The sequence below is a fragment of the Urtica dioica genome, chromosome 11 (genome assembly GCF_054948205.1).
Source record: "Urtica dioica subsp. dioica isolate 48M chromosome 11, U.dioica_male_clone48M_v1_H2, whole genome shotgun sequence".
In the NCBI taxonomy this organism is placed as follows: Eukaryota; Viridiplantae; Streptophyta; class Magnoliopsida; order Rosales; family Urticaceae; genus Urtica; species Urtica dioica.
In genome coordinates this window covers 18,439,693-18,455,377 of record NC_142766.1, presented here as the reverse complement: position 1 = coordinate 18,455,377, position 15,685 = coordinate 18,439,693, and the positions used below count along the sequence as shown (strand labels likewise).

At 33.6% G+C, this 15,685-nt stretch overlaps 2 protein-coding genes across 2 annotated transcripts; both read left to right on the top strand.

Annotated features, from left to right (window-relative positions):
• Positions 1-773: 773 nt before the first annotated feature.
• LOC149381962 (UPSTREAM OF FLC protein (DUF966)) lies at positions 774-3,736 on the top strand. Its single transcript, XM_089602110.1, has 4 exons — positions 774-1,124; positions 1,222-1,291; positions 1,372-2,181; positions 3,169-3,736. Exons 1-4 carry the CDS (start codon positions 881-883, stop codon positions 3,305-3,307), a joined length of 1,263 nt encoding a protein of 420 aa, XP_089458236.1. The 5' UTR covers positions 774-880; the 3' UTR covers positions 3,308-3,736.
• A 7,568-nt stretch (positions 3,737-11,304) lies between these two features.
• LOC149381961 (uncharacterized) lies at positions 11,305-12,155 on the top strand. Its single transcript, XM_089601782.1, has 2 exons — positions 11,305-12,019; positions 12,127-12,155. The coding sequence occupies exons 1-2, from the start codon at positions 11,320-11,322 to the stop codon at positions 12,153-12,155; spliced, it is 729 nt and encodes a 242-aa protein (XP_089457908.1). The 5' UTR covers positions 11,305-11,319.
• The last annotated feature ends 3,530 nt before the right edge of the window (positions 12,156-15,685 follow it).

The window sequence follows — 15,685 nt, the reverse complement described above, 5'->3', positions numbered from 1 at the left end:
TCGGACCGAGTTTGGTTGGATTTTTCCATCGCCAATCTTTGAGTTTTTTAACGAGCCTCTTGTGTGCTCTATTGATGCTTGTAATTCTTTCTGTTGTCGGAAGTTTGCACATATCGTACTTTTACCGGATTTTAGTGTTAGATTCACCTCGACTTATTAGGTCTTGATAATCCATGTATTATGGTGTTATTCTCCTGTATTGATGGGTTTTTTTACCAAATTTTAATGGAAAATTCGTACTATTCAAAAAATACTAGTATAGATCCATTACTCCGTTTTAATCCTTGATCATCACAACAGAAAATAGACTATTTTAGTCTAACCATTTTGCGCCAACTTGTTTTCTACTATAATCTTTCAGAAAAAAATTGTTTTCTACTGTTAAAACTCCCCAGATTTTTTTATTTTATTTGAATAAAGTATCAGAACACGAGTTTTCTATTTGTTTTGTTTAGTCAGTGCACAGATACTTGTATTCTGTTCCTTACTAAGCCACACCAACATATTTTATTCAGTATAATACCCAAAAATAAATAATAAAAAATAAAATAGCGACAGTAAATAATAGCATTAATTAAAATCTCAAACAGCCTTGGTTTGTTTCGTAGCTGTTTGTCTCAGCATCCCCAATTTGAATATTAGTCCAAACTCTTTCCCTCTCTCTCTCCGAAGTCTTACCTTTCACACACTCCTTTCTCATTTGTTTCCCATTTTACCCTTTCGGAATTAAATAGACATCACAGACTCCTTTCTCCAAAGTCCAAAGACTTTAAGTTCTTTATTTATTATATATATATATAGCTGCCTGTACGTAGTTCTCTTCTTCCATCTATTATCTCTCGCGTATTTTTTGGGTGACAGAGAAGAAAAGGAAAAAGAAATGGCGGTGGTGATGAGAGGACAAGGAACAGAAGTCCAAAACCATCACAAGCGATGGAAAGAGAGAGCGGCAGAGATTAGCCCGGAGAGAGAGAGGACAAGAGTTTGGACCGAACCGGCAAAGCTCAAGCCCAGCGCCGACAGAAAAGTCGCTGTCGTTTACTATCTCGCTCGGAACGGTCAACTCGAACACCCTCACTTCATGGAAGTCCCTCTTTCTTCCTCAGATGGCCTCTTTCTCAAAGGCACGTCAAACCATTCTCTTCTTCTCTTCTTTCTTAAAAAAAAAAAAAAAAACTCAGTTTCTAACGTTTTGGCTCTTCTTTTTTTAATACTGATCAGATGTTATAAATCGTTTGAACGCGCTTCGAGGCAAAGGAATGGCTACCATGTACTCTTGGTCTTCGAAACGGTTAGTCTTATTCTCCGTTTAACGTTTGTTGTTTTTAAATACCTTATGTAACTTAAAAAAAAAAAAAAATTAATGATCAGGAGTTACAAGAATGGGTTTGTTTGGCACGACTTGTCCGAGGACGACTTCATACACCCGGCTCAGGGCAGCGAGTACGTCCTCAAAGGCTCGGAGCTTCTTAATTCCGACCCGGCTTGTTACGACCCGAAGGTTCTAGAATCTTCGTCTTCGCGCTCTCTCAAGCCTCCGCCGGAGCTGCAGAGCCGCGACTTCCCGGAAATTTCGCGGCGGCGTAACCAGTCGTGGAGCTCAATCGACCTCCACGAGTACAAGGTCTACAAAGCGGACTCGATCGGAGACGCCGCCGGAAAATCCTCCGCCTGCTCCGTCGCCGCGGCCGACGCTTCGACTCAGACCGACGACAGACGGAGCCGGAGAAAGCCGGCGAAGGCGAAGGAGGATCCGACGGCGAGCACGGAGCTGAGCCGCGACGAGATCTCGCCTCCGCCGTCGGATTCGAGCCCCGAGACTTTGGAGTCGCTGATGAAGGCCGATCCGAGGCTGGTGATCTGTTCCGGCGCGGACGGAGGGGCTTCGGATCCGACGGTGGAGGTTTGTCCGGTTGGCGGTAGGGCGGGGAGGGCATCGACGGTTCTGATGCAGCTGCTTTCGTGCGGTTCGGTGTCGTTTAAGAACTGTGGGCCCAGTCTGGTGAAGGATCACGGGCTGTCGTTGATCGGGTCGTACGGAAGCAAGGGGAGGCTGACACGTGGCGGAGGAGGGGTGAAATTGGAAGAGAAGGAGTATTTTAGCGGGAGCCTTGTGGAGACTAAGAAAGACGACGGTTTTGCTCCTTCGCTGCAAAGGTCAACTTCTTGCAATGCTGATAGGTCAGTTTGACTTTCTTTTTCCTTCTCTATTTTAAAATATTTATGTTCATCAATGGCACATGTTTATCAGTAATGATTTTTTTACTTGAACCATTAGTATTTAACGAGACTCATACATAGTGGCCGCAAATCATTGAGACATTTGTAGAGAAGTCCATATAACCCTTTATGGGAAATTTATAATATAACTAGGTTCTCAGTTGCAAATGTAATGTGGTCGTGAAATGATTAAAAACTTTGTATATCTGATAAATAAATAAATAAAAAATGGTATATAATATTTTCTTATTTTTTTTCCCGTAGCTTAACTTCATTCTGTTTAGTGTAGACTTTTTTTATTTTTTAGGAATACAGTAAAAAAAAAGTATTAAATGAATATAAACTATAAAGTTACCACGGAGTAATATTTGAAGTACTTTTTAATGACCTGATGGGGTAAATGTTATTCCTACGAAAGCTCAGCATCAGAGTACTTTGGCATCAGAAAGAGAAGAGGAACATGATATATCTCTTTGGTTTTGCCCAGCTGCTCTTCCTCTGGATTTGGGCCAGAAAATAAAAATAAAAACAAAAAAAATTATTTTGATTCACTGATAGCCCTTTTGCCGTAGTATTGATTTGAATGCGAGATTCGTACGAAAGCCAGCTTGTATAATATACAAATACAGCTTTAAATTAAATTCCTACTTTCTCATTGATTATCATATTCATTGCTTCGCCGAGTCCTCAGAAAACCAATCCCCGGAAATAATTTCCTTTCTTATCACGTGGGCCTCCCAGAAATTAATCCTATAAAATTACCGGCAATGGAGTAAAAAAAAAAAAAAAACTAAAAAGGAAAAGGGCGGTAAGTGAAAAGAAAAGAAAAGAAGAAGAGAGTTGACTTGTTCTATAGACAATGATGATATAGATTGCTTTTTGCTTTTAATTATCTTCTTTTTAGGTTAATCTTACACTCGTAAAAGTTAAAAGTGCCTCGATTCGCAGGAGTTCTCGGTTGGAGATGAGCGAGGAAGAACTTGGGGTTCGCACAAAATGCATACCAAGGAAGCCAAAGGGATTGCCAGCCAAGAAAGAGAGCAACATTTTCACAACTTGTGACACTACTTACCAAGGAGCCGCATAAAGTCAAAATATTGTAAATTTTAAGTATTCTATAGTTAATTTGTAGCTGAAAAACACATATGAAGTGACACAAGGAAGAAGAAAAAAAAAAGTATATCTATAATTTATTAGTATGTGGTTCAGTTTCAAGTCACGGCTCTAGAACTAGAAGACAATATGGCACGTAAATTAAGGAGGGCCGGTTTTAGAAGAATGTGGGATGGAATATCATTGTTTAGATGGAATATCATTGTTTAGAGCTCTCTCTCTCCTTTTTGTTGAAACTTGAAACTAGATTTAGACCTTTGACTGATTGTACATTTCATGAGCTTATAAAGTTAGCCGAGTTTTCGGGCCTAATATTTTGGCGTATTGGTGTTAGTGGGGGTTGATTTTCATGTTTTCCTCGCTTAGCGTCTTTCTTCTATAAAATAATAATCACGAGATCTTTATAGCCAAACGCCTTTGACTTTGACTTTTTAAGTACATAAAAAATGGAATAGAAAAGAACTATGTCGTCTCGTCATTGTCATTTTGTAGTATCGTCGTTTTCCCAACTATACACGTGAAGATGCTGGTTTCTGAGCCGGATTGTTATGGAGATTTGGGAATTGGGAGGCACTAATTAAAGGCTAAATTTTTTGTTCTACTTTCGATGTGTTTTCTAGGTCCTCTCAAGTATTTATTTTCGTCTCTAGAATATTGTCTCTATACTAAAGTCTAAACCCTATACCGTCGTACTTATATCCAAAAATATGCATTCTCATCGCTGTATGTATTTATATATAATATCCAATACTGCGCTTGTAAATTGTAATACAAGACGCGTTCCTTTTTGCCAGCGGTGTTATTAAGTTCATTGTTGAACTTCAATCAAATAATTGGTAAAACTAAAATTTCACATGCCTATGTGGTCAACGTCAATTAATATATACTAGAAAAAAAAATCAGACTTGGAAAATATAATCTGAAATTTAATAACGATTAATTATACTATTCGTTAAAAGCATAAATTTCGTTTATAATAAAATTACTCACCAAACACTTGGTGAACATAAGTTAGCCTAAAAATTACTTGCATATATAATTAGGTATCGTTTGTGCGAAAATATGTAAATACATGCATTTATATTGATTTCGAGGGACACATTTGTCTCATTGAAATCAGCCTCTAAATATCAAGGGACTTTTGCAACAGTGTAGTCCTAGCCATTGTCCCTTGAAATAATTGTAAACCATATTTGGTTTTTCAATTCTTTTGCAAGTTCTACGTTCATAGTCTGGATTCTCAGTGTATAGCTTCCAAATATCTACACATTCTTTTATATTGGAATTACAAACACTTACATAATAATTAGTGCATGGAAACTCGAGAAAACAATCAAATAGCGAAGGAATAGATGAATCTTCAGTGTGTATACTCTGTACCAACATACACAACCACCAATATTATTAAGTTCCATTGACTATACATAAGTCAAAACAACCATAGATGCATTTGAGACTTTATTTTCTTTCCATAGCTTCAAAACAAGGTGCAAAAGAGATTACATGATTCAAAATTCCTATTGCAACATATACAATTCAAGTCTTAAAGTTAATTTGTATACCGTAAATTCAGTCGGCGAAATAAAATTCATTGGAAATGAAGACTTAAACGACGAGCAGAGCTTGAATTTTTTACTAAAAAAAAAAAAATCCATTTATATTTCAAAACAATTTCTTTCTCTATCTCTCTCCCCTTAAACATAAACCCTAGAAAATCGAAAACGATAAAGAAATTGGAATGTTGAGTGATCTCGATCGTTAGTATACAAGTTACACAAAATTTTCGTTTAACATGCTAAAGCTGTTTAGACGGTTCCAATAATATATTTGATCGTGGGTGTCTTTTCAATGGTGTGCACTTGCAAACCTTCTTCCATCGACCAAAATGAGATTCTGAATAAAAATCAAAGTTGATTGGGGGGGTTTCATAATCGAACAAAAATAAAAACAACTCAAGAAGAAGAGAAACGAAAAAAAAAAAAAAAAAAAGGAAAGGGAACAAAATTGAAACCAGGTGGGTGGTTCTAAGATGAACAGCCAATAGCACGGGCTATGCCGACGTGAAAACGGAGAAACAAGAAAAATAGTGTTTTTTTTAGATTTATTTGTATCTAGCCTCTATTAAGATGAGAGATTAAAATAATAATCAAATTATCAATTTATTTTATAAGATAATCAACATTGATTAAAGTCTAAAAAATATCATTTTTTCCCATACCCAAACATTCAAACACCATACTCAAACACCCAAACACCACACCCACACCCACACCCACACCCACACCCACATCCAAACACCACACCACAATCTTCCTCTGCGATCCACCGGATCTTCGCCGGAGACTCGCCGTCGTCGGCGCCGAAGAAGGAGCTTCGGACTCGATTGCCACCGCCTCATGTCCCTTCCGGAGAAGCTCGCACCGGTTCTCCTCACCGGTGATTCCGATGTTGTGTCCGACGTGGTTGTCGCTCGGGTCGTCGAATTCAGAGTTAAATCGCGTGTCCAACTTGAAGGCACGGAGGCGGGGCCGACGCACACGGCGGTAGAGGTGCGATTTCAGATTCTAGTATTTTTCGTTCGACAATTAATCAGATTAACCGTCACAGTTAATCAGATTAACTGTCACAAGTTCGAACATCGACAAACTGTTCGAAGGTCGCAAGTTCAGTTACTATGAAGGTTAATTCGATTAACTATGACGATCCTCTTCCGGAAACGATCTCGAACATCAGCGAGTTCTGCGGCTGCACAGATCCGATCGTTTGAAGGTAAGGTTGAGATTTCGTCGTTTGAAACTTTGATGAAAACTCGGATTCCGGCGCCGGAGATGACGGAGATGAAAGTTAATAAGATTTATTGTTGTTCTTATTACAGTTAATATAATTTATTATTGTTCTTGTTACGGGTAATGAGATTTAAGATTTTTCTTGTTACCGTTAATATTATTTACTCTGAAGTTAATAATAATAACTCTTCAAGGTATTATTGAAATATTTGAACGTTATTATAACAAATTGGCTACTTTCTTAAATATATTAATAGTTGGTCTATAATTTTAAAATAAGAGGTTGTTTTGGCTAGATACCTAGTCCATCCATATCTTTATAAATTTATTTGCATGAGATAAGAAAAGTAGAGTCGAATAGAGTAAAAGAACAAAATGCAAGGTTTGATTAAAAAATGGAAGAAAAAAAATATAAAGTGAAAGTATTTAAATTAACTAGCTTTAGATTAGAAACAACTCGGCTAAGAAGCTTTAGAAACCAACATGGCACAAATTTTTATTTTTTATTATTTTGTCTCAAAGATTTTTTTAGTCAAAATAAAAAAAGACAATAGATTTGTTTTATAGTTAGCTGATAAGTACATATAAAAATTTATTATAATGAAATTGAAAAAATATTGGACAATCAAATACTAGATAAAATTTATATTTCTATTTTTAATTGGTTCATAATCATTTATTAATGTTTTTATTAAGTCTAATGATTATTTTATTTTTATGTTTGTCTATTTTTTATTAAACATTATTTTACTTTGTCAAATCAAACACAATAATGTCACATTCTCGTGGTAGCTAGCTTTGTCTAATGGTAATCTCACACATATCTTGACAGAGAGGTCATGACTCAAGCTCCTATGAGATGCAGAAATCCATGCCCCTAAGATTTATTATAAATTATGTAATCTTTAACAATAGTGCCACATGCGCTTTACACTGCTAATATATCATATAATCTTGACCTATAGTGCAATTTCTAAAAAAAAAACGTCACATTTTCATGAATCTACTTAAAATATTAATTTTAGAATCAAATATTATAATCTTACATTTTTGCTTTATTTTCAACCAAACACACCTTTAATATTATTAGAAGGATACCCTCCAAGTAAGCATAGGCGTTTGTATTTTGAAAAATCAATCTGAGAATTATTTTTGTAGTATTTTCTCTTCTTCTTTCTTTCTGTTTTCTGTTGTTACCCCAAACTCTCTCTTGTCTGTTGTATATATACTTAAATTGATCTTTTGCCACCTTTATATCTATTCCTTGCGACGAAAGCATACAAATATGGAAAAGGGTACAATTATGAAACACTTTAGATATTGTAATGTCGCTTTGTAAATATATTATCACTGCGATTTTTTTTTTCTTTTCTTTTTGATAGATCATAGTTTCACTTTGATAATTATATACATGAAATAATATAATGTCATCACGATATGCTCGAATTTTATTGGGTGTAAGTGAATCTGAATATGAATTATCACATAAAGTAATTACATTGACCTTCTCATATCATTGCCTCTCTAACCATATCGCTGCCACTCGACAACAAATACAAGAAAAAAAAATTAGAATTTCAAAGAGAGAGAGAGAGTAAAACGTAACTGAACAGCGAAAGCTCAATCGACTATCCATAATTTTCTTTTTCTTTCAATGTGGACAAGTATGGACCTGGTTCTAGGCCATGTCAAAGCCCCGCTTTTTTCCATGGTTGGGCCTAGAAACAGAGTGCCTTCTCAGTGAAACTTTCCCATGATAACCGTTTTTCGTACTTTATCAAAAATATAGCATATTTAAACTGTTTACTACGAAATTAACTTTTTATAAGTTCTAAACAGTCATGAAATATTTGATGATGTTTAAATTCTTTTTTTACAAATTTATTTATTTAATGGGGGTTACATATAACTTTATTTTTGTTAACTTTTCATAATATTATTTATAAGGAAAATAATTGTTTATCGAGATTAGTTTTAAAATAGTTGTTATTTAAAAAATAGTTAATAGCGATAAAAATACTTTATATTTTCTAAAAATCATACTTATACTTTTTTTTTCAGCGAAAAATATATAATATTACGTATTAGTTGCACCGTAAATACATAGACCGTTAAGTTGGATGAAAACACACGTCTCAGCCTCATATTAATGATATAATTTTATAATACGCCTTTTAGTAGTTCTCTTAAAACTAATTAAATACTAGTTATATCCTTTTATGATATAATTTTTTAATATTTTTTTATAAAATAATTAAACATTAAATTTATCATTTATAATACAAAAATTTAATAATAATTTTTCATTAAAAGAATTAAACATTAATTTTGCATCATTTTATTACACAACATTATTTATCACTACTTTGTCTTAAAAAAATTAAACTTTATTAGTAATTTTATAATTTCTTATATATTATAAAATCTAAATTGATATAATTAATTTTTCTTTACTTTTAATAAAAAAAATTAATGATTTTTGTAAGATAAAGTTTTTTATTTTTTATTTTTTTGTATTATCAAATTATATAATTAATATTTAATTAATTTTTTTGAAAATATTAATTTTTCATTAAATCTGAGACCGTCACGTGTTTTTCTATCGAATTTAACGGTCTAAGTACCTACGGTGCAACTAAAATGTAACATTAATTATTTTTTCTGTAAAAAAAAAAAAGAAATTGAATATATAAATATGATTTTAAAAAAACGTTAAATATTTTTACCGCTATAAATTCTTTAAAAAATATTACATTTAAAAAAACGTTATTTTTATGATTTTCCCGTCCTCTTATCCCTCACTCTTTGAAAACCCCTCTAAAGACTGACGAGCATTGGACCCACTTTGCCGATGACGACTAGGGCTGTTCAAAATCAAGCAATTGATCTTGTAGTTTTTATTTACGATTATGGCCTTCTTTATGTAAAGTCTAGAGCATTGCATATTATGATTTTTCCAGATAATGTTTTTGGTTTCCATCGTCACCAGGCGTCACTCACTCTAGATGTAAAGACAACAATGATCACCGATTAAATAGCTCACGAATATCCTTTTCCACAAAACTTAATTCGTCGTGTAGAAGACTTAAATTTCTACCCAAGCAAAACTAATTGGACAATTCCAGCTAAACATTGGAAGAAAGTAAATGGCCTTTGGAATAGAATCTAATTAATAACATCATTGTAAAATAAAATCGAGTATGCTAATATCATTACATAGAAGTTAATGAATTAACTAAAAATATGTAAGAATTATTTTAAGGGACCTTAAAAATTGATAAATAGCCAGAGTTTTATAAATATTAAGTAAATAGCCAGCAATAATTAATTATCCGTCCAAATTTACTAAAATGCCCAAATTTACACTCATAACCGCTCACCTCCATTATCTCTCGGTTAAGAAAAAAAAAAGCTCTAAAAAAAAAGACATTTGGTCTCTTCCTCGATGAAAACCTGTCCAACATCTCTGACGAACGATTTCGGCGGCAACAAGTATTGTTGGAATAATTTTGGGACTACTAATGTCATTAAATAAATATGTTGGGTCATTATTAATTAAGTCAAAATTGATGTGGTCTAATTTAGAATAAAGTTTGTGACTTAAGGACATATATGTCATGAAGTTATTATGTGGTTACCATAAGTGCTAATCTAATTTGATGAGGGGCCAAATTAGAAATAAACAATAGTTATTAGTAACTGTCTGACAGTTATTCATAACATGGTAGGTCCCTGATTGCAGTACGTACGATAATTTTCTTGTATCCCCATCAACAAGAATTCTCCAGACTCAGGCAAACTGCAATCAGAAGACCATCCAATTCTTTATGTTTACAATCTATGGATTCAGAGCAATTGGCATTAGGATTACTTTTAGGATTTAAAATCCTAACAATTGGCATCAGAGCAAACTAATTTAAATTGTTGACAATTTTGGTTTTGGTTTTCAATTGCGTTGATGTCTGGTGTTGTGATTCGGCATTGATCTGTGCGTAGCATACTTGTGTTTGGCTATTTGCGGTATCTGTTTGGCACTTATTTTTTTTTAATGGCACCGTGGGTTTATGATAATCGCACTATGTGCTTATATCTTTTTTTTTTATTGCGATTCTGGTGTTTGGCGATTTACACAATCTTATTAATGTCAATCTATCGCATGTGATTTAGTGGATTTTGTTACTCTGGTTTCTCTTTGATTGCTATCATTCATGACATTTGGTTATACGTAACAATTATTTTAGTGTATAGCATATTTAAGGAAATATTTTGTTCCTTTGAATATTTGGTGGATTCCAATTTGATCTTTTGCTTCAGTGAGTGCACGCGTGTCGCATATGAACTGCGGCTGTTACTTGACTAATATCAATATTACATTGATATTGAATATGGCATTCTCAGCATATATATATATATATATATATATATATATATATATATATATATATATATATATTTTTTTTTTCTTTTGACCATTCAACCGTGTATCTATACTTAGCCTTTTTTCTATTAGAAATAAGTGCATATTGATACATACATTCTTATGCATGGAAGTAGAACTTCGGTTGTCAGTGCATTATTTTTTTTTTATTCATATATAATTAATGCATATATGACATTAAGCATATTAAGCTTATGTAATTCAAATTAATGGTATATTATACATAAAAGTGTCTATTATTCCTAATAAAGAGTCGAAACAAAAATGTCGCCAAAGTGACCTCTCTTGCCTAGATTATTTATGAAGAATTTTAGATGTTGTGTATGTGTTAATTTATGCGGATACTAGTCGGCCCAAAGGAAGATTAGTGACTGGCCAAATTACATATACATATTTGTGATGATAAACATGTAAAAATTGTAAAGTTTTACTTGTGAATAATTAATCGATCCAAAGATAGGTTACTTTTTTTACGAGTCTTATTGTTAGTGTTTGATCATTACAACAAGATTACCGTTAGCAGTTAATATTATTGTCCAAAGACTTGATATTGATGTTGCATTAGGTATCTTGGGATGAGATTTACCATTATTTGAATTTTATTGCTTATTAAGGTTAAATTTTTGTGTATATATGTTTATGTGATTGTATTGTTCTATTTCAGTTGTTGCTACTGTATCTGCTAATCTCAATTCGGTTCCGGTCCTTAATGGTAACAATTTTAAGGATTGGAAGGAGAACATGATGATTGTTCTTGGCTGCATGGATCTTGACTTATCGCTTAGAATGGATAAACCGGCTTCTCTTACGGATGCTAGTTCCGTCGATGATAGGCGGATCTATGAGAAGTGGGACCGTTCTAACCGAATGAGTCTTATGATCATCAAGCGCGGTATACCTGAAGCTTTTAGGGGTGCGGTGTCTGAACAGATCACCAATGCCAAAGATTTTCTTGCCGAAATCGAAAAGCGCTTTGAAACGAGCGATAAGGCTGAAACGAGCACTCTTTTAAAGAAGCTTATTTCAATGAAGTTCAAGGGCAATGAAAACATATGGGAGTACATTATGGAAATGTCTCATATTGCTTCAAAGTTGAAAGGACTCAAACTTGAGTTATCGGATGACTTGCTTGTCCATTTGGTCCTTATATCTCTCCCTCCTGAATTCAGTCAATTTCAGGTCAGTTATAACTGCCAGAAAGAGAAATGGTCTCTTAACGAGCTCATTTCATTTTGTGTTCAAGAGGAGGAAAGATTGAAGCAAGATAAGACTGAAAGTGCTCATTTCGCAAGTACCTCTAAAAGTAAAAATCTCAAGAAGAAAAATGAGGCTGCTAAAGATAAAGGTCCGGCACTAAAGAATCAATCCCGAGAGGAGCTTCCAGAGGGTTGTTTCTTTTGCAAGAAGCATGGACACGAGAAGAAGGAATGTCCTAAGTATCGCATATGGCGTAAAAAGAAAGGTACATTCCTTGCTTTAGTCTGTTCTAAGGTTAATTTGGCTTCTGTACCTAGAAACACTTGGTGGTTAGATTCTAGTGCTACTTCTAACATAAGTGTTTCGATGCAGGGTTGCCTGAGCTACCGAAGGCCAAGTGATGCCGAAAGACGCATCTATGTTGATGATGGCAAGTCAGTAGATGTGGAAGCAATTAGGCATTTTAGATTGTTATTAAGTACTGGTTATTATTTGGATTTAATAGATACTTTTGTTGTACCGTCGTTTAGATGGAATTTGGTTTCTGTTTCTTATTTGGACAAATTAGGATATTGTTGTTCATTTCAAGACAGTAAGTTCAGTTTATCTATTAATTCTAAAGTTGTTGAGACCGGTTCACTTCTTGTTTATGACAATCTTTATATGCTTGAAACTGTTGCTTCTTATAATGAAACCTTGAATGTGGAATCACGTGGTACTAAGCGCAAATTAAGCAAGGAGAATTCAAGTTCTTTATGGCACAAGCGATTAGGTCACATTTCTAGAAATAGAATTGAAATGCTTGTTTCCGAAGGAATTTTGGATCAAATTGATTTTTCAGACTTTGATGTATGTGTTGCATGTATCAAAGGAAAACAGACTCTTATAGCTTCATCCACCATGGCAGCAGAATTCGTAGCATGTTATGAGGCATTTAACCATGGTATATGGCTGATGAATTTTGTCACGGGGCTGCGTATTGTGGAATGAATTGAAAGGCCGCCTAAGTTATATTGTGACAATAAATCAGCCATAATGTATTCCAACAACAACAGGAGCTCGACGAAGTCGAAATATATCGACATCAAGTTCTTAGTTGTTAAGGAAATAGTACAAAGTGGACAGATTTACATAGAGCATTTAGGAACAAACTCCATGATAGCGGACCCTCTTACAAAGGGTCTACCACCGAAGGTCTTTCACGAACACACTTCTCATATGGGTGTTGTAGAGCTCAGGATATCTAGATTCGGTGGGAGTTTGTTTATTTGTTTTATTTATGTTGTGTGCTTTATGTTTGCTTGTGTTGTTTGTAAACACACATATTTATTGTTTCTGATCAGATTTATGGTATTAGTTTATGACACTTTGCATATTCAAGATATAACTTGATCTCTTTGAAGTAGGATCTGATAAAATTGATATGAATAGATCACCTTGCATATAATTTTATCTACCACATATTCATGATTGATCTAGGTCATTTGATTATATTGATGTATGTGACCATTGACGTGTTTAGTTGTGATTGATACAACGAAAACAACTTTGATCCTATATTGATATAATTGATGGACGAGATTGTAATATGTCACATCATGATAATGACAAACATTTTATGCGCGCTAAGGGTGACACATTTATTTTATACATGTGTAGTCCAGTGGGAGATTGTTGGAATAATTTTGGGACTACTAATGTCATTAAATAAATATGTTGGGTCATTATTAATTAAGTCAAAATTGATGTGGTCTAATTTAGAATAAAGTTTGTGACTTAAGGACATATATGTCATGAAGTTATTATGTGGTTACCATAAGTGCTAATCTAATTTGATGAGGGGCCAAATTAGAAATAAGCAATAGTTATTAGTAACTGCCTGGCAGTTATTAATAACATGGTAGGTCCCTGATTGCAGTACGTACGATAATTTTCTTGTATCCCCATCAACAAGAATTCTCCAGACTCAGGCAAACTGCAATCAGAAGACCATCCAATTCTTTATGTTTACAATCTATGGATTCAGGTACGCTTCCGCTATTAAGATCTATGGTTTGGTTTCTCTTGAATTGAATTAGGATTACTTTTAGGATTTAAAATCCTAACAAGTATATCTGGTATGCAAATGTAGATTTTCTTGCTATTTTAACTAGTGTTTACTAATTTTCAACAAAGATTTACACAAAATGGAAAGATAAATCTGGGTTTTTGGGTTCGATTTTTGGAAAACATGGATTTTGCGTTAGTCATCTTCCTCTGGAATAAAGATTCGTGTATTGTTAATAGTTGTTAATATTCGTGTATAGCTTATTCATAATCCTAGATTTTTGCCTTCAACCCTAGAAATTTTCAGACGAGATTTGAGAGTTCGGGTTTTAAATAGCTTGATGTGTATATCTTGTTATGACGCCTTCATATCAATAATAGATGTATTGTTCAAGGTTTGGTATTGTGTTAGGGTGTTGTGAATGGCGTTGGAAAATTGACGATTTTGATGTGTGTTTGTGTGTGTGTGTGTGTGTGTGTATTTACTGCATAATATGTCAATGACTTGTGTATATTTACTAGTGGACGAGTTATACATGGCTTGTGGTCTAATTAAAAGGAAAAATGTGTGCATGTAGATGTCAATAACTTAGGTGTGATGTTGTTGAAAAGGAATATGATGTCTAGGTATTTTAGATGTTATTGTTTCTTTGTTAAAACATGTATTTACTGCCGAAAATGTCAATTAAAAAGTTGCGACGAAGATATTTTCATGTATTTACTGCTGAATATGTCAAGTTATGAATTTGTTATATCTAATGAAATTGGAATATTAACACGTATTTACTGCAAACAGGGTCAACAAGGCTCAACCATGATGGCGAGAACAAAAATAACTGCCATGAGAAATAAGGCGCTCGCAATAACGCCGTCTACCGAAAATAGTTCGTAAATCATTTTGATTACATTATGTATTTACACCACCTGACAATGGATTATGGTTTTCTAGCCATTGACGCTCAAAAAGCTTAACTGCTACATAACAGTGACAGTAAATATACGTAAATACAATAGTAATTTTATGTAAAACGGTGCAAAATTCCAGACATCTTGTGGATCAGTGATATCTCAGACGTTTGAATAATATATGAGCGCTGAAAAATAAAGATAAAAGAAGATAAATATAATAGTCAAGAAATAATCAAAACAGTAAATAAGAAATAATATAAAAAATATAAGGAAACAAATAACAATACAAAGCCACGTTAAAACAGTTCCTACATATAAGGAAATAATTAACTTCGATTACTCCAGTTCACACTTAAAATCTGGAAATTCAAATTCAAAATTTCAGGTTGGCTAAATAATTCAAATTTCAAATAATTTCATACTCCAAAACTCAAAAAGGACAAATTTCGGAAACGAAAAAAAATAAAATTGGGCCACGTCATCTGAGTGGCTATTTACTTAATAATTACAAAACTTTGGCTATATAGCAAATCCCAACGTTTGAGTTTACTATTTTGTTAACTTTTTGTTCTTTTAATTACAAAAGGGTATAAATTATCTTTTAAGGGCAACACTCAAGAGCACACATATCGATAAGAAGAACTATAAATATCACAAGCACCAAATAATTGTCTATTTATTTTTTGGTACGTAGCCATAAAAGGACGAACAAGAAAAGCCGAGATTGAGAATTTTTAAGAAAGACAATAAAAATAATAGGTGATCAATAAAAATAACTGTATTTACTTAAGTCAAATTTCGTACAAATATACACTCCAACTCTAATGTCTTGGGTTTTAATCCAGCATCACAGCATTGTATTTTAGTTCACCGTATTTTAAAAATATTGGACTACGCATGTAATAAGATTCGAACTATCGACATTTTTATAGTATTTCTATTGTGCTAACACTTACAATGGTACATTTATGCTCTG